Raw genomic sequence first — 9,190 nt, 5'->3', positions numbered from 1 at the left:
GGGTGGGATGTTCGCTTTCAGTGCTATCAGGCTAAAGTTAGCATTTTCCAAGATCTCCTACTGCACCTTTAAATGTTTAGGCTACAATGGCCTAACATGAAGTATGGAACATAAAAGATAATTTGGGAAACATCTCAGTATTTTTTGTTCATGCAATGAAAGTCACTAGTGACCAAAACAGCTTAGTTATCAACAGTAGGCTATTTAAAATTAGGGGTGCTCCGATTGATCGGCTATTGATCACTATCGGGGTGCGTATTTTTTCTGCGCTCATGTTAACGGATTAATAAAGCGTGCACACTGCAGACAGTTGGGGTCCGGCAGTGCGTTCCTCGAGCGGTGTGTCTGCAGCAGTGTAGAGATCGTTTTCACACCGAGTCTGTTGCTGCGCTGCAAGCGCTGAATTAAAGTAACAGCGCATTGTTTGCAGTAAATATGAACATGGATTGACATGAAAATGTAGTAATTACACCATAAATGATTATTATTATTTCTGCAGTTTAGCGCCATCTGCTGTCAGAGAGTGGAAGTGCGCTTTCATCCAGAGCATCTCTCACATGTTCCGCCATGCGCTTCTCGTCCGCTTGTTTACGTCTGGGTGCGCACGCATCTTTCTCGCAGCATACAGCTGTGTTGTGCATTTTGACCAGTTGATGGGAAAAGTATTCTTAAAATGCATTCAAAATTCTAAATAATTTGTAATATATAATTATTCACGGTATTTAGAAGTGCCCACAATAACAATATCGTGCATATTCATTACCGTGATATATCGCATTAACGAATACTGGCACAAGTCTACAGTAGAGCTGACTATTTCTGTTAATGGTAAGTTCGTGATAACGTTAGAAAAGCAGTTTAAATGTTTTGACACTTGCTTGGGCAACTTAATATATAAATCTAGAAGTAAATGCAAAAGTAAAAAGCATTGGATAATGTGTTGCTTATATTTATTGTGTTTAAACATGTCTGTGAAAGACTATTACTGTACTGTGTAAAAAAAAAGAAAAAAAAGAATTGCAATGCTGAAAAAGCATTTTTAGTGACAATGTTTATATTTGAAACCAAAATAATGGATAAATGTTGTGTTTGTGGTAAACAGCCACGGATCAGTAGCGGGCTCCTGTGTGAAAGCACAGTCCATGCTGCTTCTCCTCTCACAAGAGTCACCTAAGAGGGGAATCCCCCCATTTTCAAAAATGAAATTCAGGCCCTGAATAAATGTCTAAAAAGCCTGATTGGAGTATCACTATAAATAGTTATAAATGATAAAAAGAAGGCTTTAAAAAGATCGGTATCGGTGATCGGTATCGGCAGATACTGCTTTCTGTGATTGGCCTCAAAAACCCTGATCGGAGCACCCCTATTCAAAATACCTTCTTTTATGTTGTGCAAAAGAAAGTGAATCATTCAGGTTTGAAACAACATGAAGGTGAATAAATGATGACAGAATTTATTTATTTTTGGTGAACTATACCTTTAATGTTATTTCTTTATTTTTTTTTAGTAAACGAAATTATACTCCAAAGAAACACTAAAACTACCAGCAGGTGGCGGTAAATGTCTTTGAGTCGATTCGTTCAAAAGGCTGATTCGTTCAGGAATTTAGTAAATGGCTCTCTCTATGGGCTACTGAATCATTGGTTCACAATGCGGTTCAAAATGCGGATTCATTCAGAAACTAAACACCCTGTGTTGCTCAGAGACACACAACAATTTTGCTGTGGCTTTTTAGGTAATATTTTCATTGGCAAAACTGAACAAAATTAGAATATTGTGTTTAAAATATAGCACAATAATAACTTCTGATTTACTGAAATGTTGTATGTTCTTCGTGACAAAAACAGCACTCGTGTGATATCGCTTATCATATGATATAAATATGAGACAAAAACTCATACAGGGGCATATTTTGCCCCAATATCTTGAATTTTAGGGCATAATGGAGTTGTTGCCTTGCATCATATTTGTTAACAGTCATCTGTATGACATGCAAGATGACACACAGGTCTGGGGGCGGGCCCAGTGCATTAACTGCGTTAAAACATTTTAAATCGCGTTATTTTTTCATAACTAATTAAGTGAACACATTAAACTGACAGCCCTAATTTAAAAGGGTCATAGAATGCAACATGCACTTTTACAAGTTGTTTGAACTGAAAGGTGTGTTGGCAGTGTGCGTACACAACCACCCTATAATGATAAAAATCCACCCAGTGTTTTTTTTTTAATCTGGTTAAATGCTTTCCCCTTTCTCAAATCGAGCCGATCTCAGATGCCTGTCTGTGTGACGTCACACAGACAGGCCCCTCCCACGATAGTTCGATTGACAGTAGCGTTTCAGCACAGACTGGACTGGTGTCTTACCTTAGACCCTCCCTGAGTGAGCTGTCATCAGTCCGCCATTGTTTCACCGCTGGAGCAGATGTAGACAAGAATGACTCCTTCCTAAGCGATTGAGGTGTTCTGTTGTTGGATGTAATAATGAACATAGCAGTCGTCATTTACTCCCGACATCTGAGCCGCTGAACTGGCAGTGGATTACATTGTTTCTGAAGGGAATGCGCCCCCGATCTACATAAATGCGTCTTCGTTCGCGCAAATCATTCATGATCCAGCCTCATCTACAGAAGAAGTGAGTATAATGTTTTGTAATGAATCTTTGCAAATCGCCTTTCCTAATAATGTGCTAATTAGCAAGTTTCAAGATGAATGCGGCTAAAGTAAACAGTCTCTCTGAGAGCAGCTCGGAAGAGAGGGGCGGGGTCAGCAGAGCTCATTAACATTTAAAGAAAAATGCTACAAAATCGGCTTGATCTGAAAAGAGCTGTTTTTGACAGGGTAAAAAAGGTGTTTTTTACACTACCATTGAGAAATTTTAACCAAACTATGTTACAGACTTTTCATTAAGACCCTAAAGAATCATATCAACTTGATACTTGATCCTATGACCCCTTTAAATATATATCAATGATACTAAAATAACACTGATCACTGCAAAAGGACACAGTGAGCATGTGATAATTTTGCACTGAAGGCACTATGAGAAGTGAACGAAGAGTGGTGATCATAGCCTTTGGTAGTGGAGGCGGAAGCGATTAAGGAAGGCTTCTTTAGCCTGGTGTGTCTGTCGACAGGCAGGTCTGAGCGAGGTGCTGCCCCATTAAACAGTCCCCCACCAAGCTGCTTTGTTCCAGACCGCTGCTTTACACTGGGGCGCAGCTTTCCCACAGCGCAAGTCCATCACTGCCAGAGAATACTGATGCAGTCCGTCTGTCTCAGCGCACACACAAACATACACACTCAGAAACATGTGTGCAACATACAAAGCCTCTAAGCCATGAACAAACTGGCAAAAAACCTGCGCTAGTAAAAATAATCCTGCGACGCAATTATCCCAGCACGCGTCCTTCACACCAAAGGCCAGGAGGAACACAAACAGTCAGACAAGCTAATTAAGCCATCCGCGCCTCGTCCTTTCACCACGGTACGGGCCGAGCCTATTCGGAGAGGACAGCGTATTGTCAGCGGCTCTTTTGAAATGGCCTGAATTTATCATTTAATGTAAAAAAAAAAAAAAAAACAGGGAAATAAAGGAATTGGTATCACCTATGTTGCACTTTTTTCCTTGTCCTCTCCACGTACGCTTTTTCAGTCCAGAAAGGTGTTCGAAGACCTATTTGTGATGCTAATGAGCAGTTATGCTATCAACAACCAAGACATCTGTTTGGGAGTGTGTGTGTTACTATTCCAACCTGCAGAAATGAACACTGAATTTGTTGATGCCTATTTATGGAGACAATTTTATTGATCAAAGATTATTAGTCATCATTGTTAAAGCAAGAATCACAAATATACATGATTACAATAGATTTATTTATATTTTATATACATAAATTACATATTACTAGGGATGTAACGATTTACCACGAGCCGGTCGAAAATCGATTTAAATATGTGACGATTCAAATCGGTTGAGATAATCGAATCAAATCGTGAGTTGAGTGAATCGTTACATCCCTACATATTACTATACATATATATATATATATATTTTTATCTCATTAAAAAAACAATTGTAGTATAAATATATACTATAAGTTCATATAATAAATTTAATATAGCACAAATGTTTATATAGATATATAAAATAGTAAATTAAATAGTAAAAGCATATGAATATTGATTTAATTGCTAAGGCAAGAATTGCAAAATCTATACGTTTTTATTAAGATTTTCTTTATTAAAATTATATTTTTATGTTATACATATATGTGTGTGTGTGTGTAAAATTAGAAGTTAAACAATATATTAAATACTTAAGTATATAGATAAAATAGTGCTGTCAAACCGATTAATCGCATCCAAAAAGTTTGTTTACATAATATAGGTGTGTACTGTGTATGTATACACACACATGTATATAATATTTAAGAAATATTTACCTGTGTGTGTGCGCATTTTTTATTTACATATGATTTATATTATAAACATAAATATTGCATATATTTCTTAATATAGTTTAAAAGTTTATAATATAGTAGGGCTGGGACGATAAATCGATGCAGAATCGATTCGTGGATCGATTCTTAGATTTTCAGAATGCATCGTGATTCCTCTGAAATCGATTCTGAGCTTAGATTTTAACAGCAGATGGCGCTCTAATCTAGTTTTTATCCACACACTCAAATGCTCATGAAGAAGAGCACTTGTGCGTTCGGCTGAGTCTGTAATTTCACCTAGGCTCAGAATGCTTTTATGACGCCAGATTAATGTAAACACAACCCACTGTGAACAACCTTGTAATTCGCTTCAACCTTTTCAAATTTTATGAATGATTATTTTAGGTTCAGTGTGTGTAAGGATTTGGAAACAAGCAGAGTATGGCTGTTTCTAAAGCCTGCAGTGCCATCTGCTGTTCAAAACTAAGCTCAGAATCGACTCGAGAAAGAATCGCGATTCATTCGGAAAAATCTCAGAAAATTCTCGATGCATCGATTTATTTTCCCAGCCCTATAATATAGGTTATAAAAATAGTTATAAGTTATATTATAAAACAGGTATAATAAATCAAATAAAAATAGAAAATAAAATAGGTATAAGTTATATATACCTATTAATATATATATATATAAGAACTGAAAAAAAAAGACTAAATCAGCAAATGCTAGAAGGCAGATTCAAACTTCCACAACTATACAAGCTTGCGAAGACCTTTTTTAATCCATTTTTTATCTTAGCATGGCAAAAAAAGTAGTTTGCAGTAGGTTTTTCGTCACGCATGCATGAGCATGTAGGGGATAAACGGCGAAGTGGGCCTTTTCTCATGCTCGTATGCGTATGTGTGTGTGTGTGTGTGTGTAAGAAACAGAGTTTATTTAATGAGCAAGATGTGGGACAACAGGGATTATCCGCCGCGTTGAGGGATTTGGGGAGGGAAAGACGGAGGTCTGTCCTGCTCACTCGAGCAGACTTAATAAATCTGCCCCGAACGCTCCACCCAAAACATCAGGTCGAGGGCGACACACACACACACACACACACATTGGTGCGTGTACGTTTCTGTGCCAACTCTCGCTTCTCTTTCCAGCCATTACTGCAACAATGGCTTTCAGAAGCGACTCCTTGAAAAGCCACAATCAATGGCGCACTCCAATTCACAAATCCCCACCATTATGACATCACTCATCTGGATCTGGATTCAACTAACAAAATGGAGGACAAAACGCTATTAAACGTCATCAGACACACAAAGAAGCCAGATACGGTTGCAGGTAATGTTCATGCAATGTTAAATGAACATAACAGCTGGATGCGTTTGGGGCGTGTGGGGTTAAATCCATAATCCCTGCTTTTAACTTTGTGCGTCAGGTCTTAATACTCCAATTAAGGAGCGTATGGGTTCGAAAATTTCACCAACATTGTTGGATGACCTTGAAAAAAATGGTTGAGTGGGCTTGCTGGAATCAAAAGGCTGCATGTACAGCTACACCGAGGTGGACAATTGAAGTCATGAGGCGTTCAGTCTGGTCAGAGTAAACACCTTCTGTGTCAAGTCTGGCGAGAAGTCGTTGCTATGGAGTCACAGCGCCGTGGCAAAACAGTAGCACCGACTACAAGCGGCCTCGCATTTTCACATGCTCCCTGTCGGCCATTCATTATCAGACAGAAAAAGAGCCGTTCAGTTCACTACCTCAGCTCAAATACCTGAAAAATATGATTTAAATATTGCTGGATGAGATTTTTATCCAACAATTGGCCTAACGCATAGGAGTTTCAGATGTTCAAGTCTATGTGCCATCAAACTTGACCCTATTTATTTCCTTAGGACAAAAGTGAAGAGTGAAGTCAGACATACAAGAGTTTTCACAATTAAAAATGTTCTTTAAAATTAACTCTTAATATTAATATCGCTTTCATATGATTTTGAAAATCTTTTATACCATTTTCAAGGAAAGATTTTCAATGATAATTTAAAATGTCAGGTGGTTTAACTATCAAGTAAAATGCAATGGCATTTTTAATTAAATTTGTCAAGGTCAAAAGTTTTTTTTACAAATATAAAAATTATTAATTCATAAAAATCCTTCAGTTTTTGGGGGGTCGCGCCACATGACATTTTACAAACTAAACCTGCCTTGTCATTAAATGGTCAAATTATGTTAATTTTATGTAATATTATGCCAAATTAGAGACTTATTTAAATAATAAATTGTGCAAAAATTTGATTCTTGAAAAGAAAACTTTTTTTCCCCATCATAAAATTTGTTTGCCTTCATGCCCTGTAAAAAAAAAAAAAAAAAAAGATTTCTGATTCAGAAATAAAAGCATGTTCATTTTAAAACAGGTGTATTCAAGTCATGGCATGTATGAATAGCATTTTAAATTTTTTTTAGAAAAAATTAATAGAACAAAAACACACATCATTGACCCACATGTTCCTGGTCTAATTGTGCACGATTAATCACTGCAAGTTAATCAGAATTTACAAAAAATAATACGTTTTTCAACAAACTGCTCCACCTCCCAAACAACTTTCCTTTCTGTATGACATCACCAAGTCCACTTTACACAAGCCAATCAAACGCCACCCTACATTTCTGCTCACATAAAATCCAGTTTCATAAATATGGCATTTTAGATGCAAAATGAGTCGTGGATGGCATTTATGTTGATTTTATAAGGATGCGATCAAATGTTACAAAATAATTCTGTAAAGCAAACCAAATCATGTCGCTCAGTGGCATCTAAATTCACTTCTATTTCCAGCCATACGCCTTTAATCAAGAGCGCCTAATCAAAGTATCTGTCGTATTAGCTCATTAATCAGCAACAGCCTGCAAGAAACTTAACATGTGACGAGTTACTGCATTCAAACCAGTCTAGGAATACGACAAACCCACTTTTAATCACTTACAGCATTAGTTAGGCTGATTAGGAAGCGACTCGCTATGTGTGTAACTCAATCCATAAACGAGTTCATAAGCAGTGATACAGACTCTCTGTACTTTGGCTAAAAGATCAAGGTAGTGCACAACACACACCTCTGATTCGCTGCAGGGAAAACATCTTGCACAATGCAAATGCATGTCATTACAGATTTACACCTTGGGTTTTTGGCAAAAGTCTTGCTGTTCTTACAAAAAAAAAGAAATCAGCTTGTGTTCTTCAAAAAGTGTGATTGTAGTGTTAGTTAACATCGATTTTGGCACCCCATTGGCAAAATGATGAGAGTTCATTAGAAAAGATTAATGGAACCTGAAAGATGTCAACATAAACACGAATTTGGCGCTTAAAGCTCATAATTTCATGCCTTGTTGTAAACTACAGAGTAATAAACATATATAAATGGTTAGTAAAATAACGCAAAAGAATTAGGAGGTTTTGGGACTGAAGTTGCATATATTAATACACAATTCGCCAACTGTTAAATGTCACAGGCGCACAACATTTACATTGTTCCCATTTGCAAACACTGCCAAATCACACATGAGTGGATTTTAAGGTAAAAACGTGTAGTTTAGAAATATAAAAGGGTGATGTGATAAAATGAATGATAAATATTTAATCTTCGCGATAAGTTTCAGCATGCACACACTTGCACGGACGCCTGTCCTGCCTATGCTAAGCTCAAACCAGCTAACAACATCAACACAGCGCCAGCAAACCGCTCGATTTACACTCACCGAGTGCCTGGATTGTGGAAACATCATGTCAGTTTTGGTCTTCGGGGTCTTGCCTTCTCCTCCTCAAAGAACAGGGAAGCAGTTTGCTCAGCAGACGGTTATATTTGTGTGCGTGTTCTTTGTTCCGTCGCTAGCTGAGGCTCCTGTACAGCTACAGGCAGCTCGCGCCGCTGCTATGGCAATAAAGCAGCCTGATGTGTGCCACACTGAGCGCGCTCTCTAACACGCATTCGGCATGGAGAAATTATGATCCGTGGGTGATGGTTTGCTGGAATCTGTCGGATTGATATGGTGTCTGTCCTGTCCCTTTTCCACGTTGGGAATGAGCGCAGACAAGGGCTGGGGTCTCTCTCCTCCCTGGTTGGAGGAAATCGAGTGGCTGTGCAAGAGATGAAGTGAAGTTTGGGAGCTGATGGCTGCTGCTGCTGTTTTTTTCTGTATGCATGCAATTTTTTTATTATATATTTATATAAAATATAATTACACTAGTAATTAGTAATCCTTTTTCGTTGACATACATTTAGATAAATACCAACTTTGATACATTTTTAATAAACAACATCAAACCTGCACCAGCAAACAGTCAGAATATACTGTATATATATATATATATATGTGTGTGTGTGTTTGTGTGTGTGTGTGTGTGTGTGTGCAGGGCTTTACAGTGCGACATATATGTCGCACGTGCTACAAAAAAACTGGTCTGTGCGATTAATAAATTTACCACTGTAGCACGGGTGCGATACAATTTTGCATGTTCATAACACAGCCGCTTAACCCTCTATCGCATGGTGTGGCCATATGGCAACATGCTCTTTGTGTTCATTTCCATGCCACTGTCTCTTTAAGAGAACATTCTCGTTTTTTTTGTTGGAAAGAGAAGACCTTAGTTTAGCCAATGATGTGCTTTGGTTAAGTCACATGACATGCAGTTTTTTTCTGTGGCGAGATTTCTGACAGACTGCCGTCTCTTGTCGGTAGTTGCTGAAAGCAAACTAAAACGT

General features: G+C 37.8%; 1 protein-coding gene across 1 annotated transcript in view; it reads right to left on the bottom strand.

Annotated features, from left to right (window-relative positions):
- The window catches only part of LOC107676942 (amino-terminal enhancer of split-like), a 42,070-nt gene extending 33,456 nt beyond the window's left edge, over positions 1–8,614 (bottom strand). Inside the window, exon 1 of the mRNA XM_016471686.1 lies at positions 8,187–8,614. Within this exon, the coding sequence (XP_016327172.1) occupies positions 8,187–8,213 (27 nt within the window). The 5' untranslated portion in view covers positions 8,214–8,614. The remainder of the gene's footprint in view (positions 1–8,186) is intronic.
- Between the last annotated feature and the right edge of the window lie 576 nt (positions 8,615–9,190).

This window comes from Sinocyclocheilus anshuiensis, unplaced genomic scaffold (assembly GCF_001515605.1).
Source record: "Sinocyclocheilus anshuiensis isolate Anshui unplaced genomic scaffold, SAMN03320099.WGS_v1.1 scaffold420, whole genome shotgun sequence".
Classification (NCBI taxonomy): domain Eukaryota; kingdom Metazoa; phylum Chordata; class Actinopteri; order Cypriniformes; family Cyprinidae; genus Sinocyclocheilus; species Sinocyclocheilus anshuiensis.
Note: the sequence above shows the minus strand (reverse complement) of the source record. Positions and strands in the feature narration are given on the sequence as shown.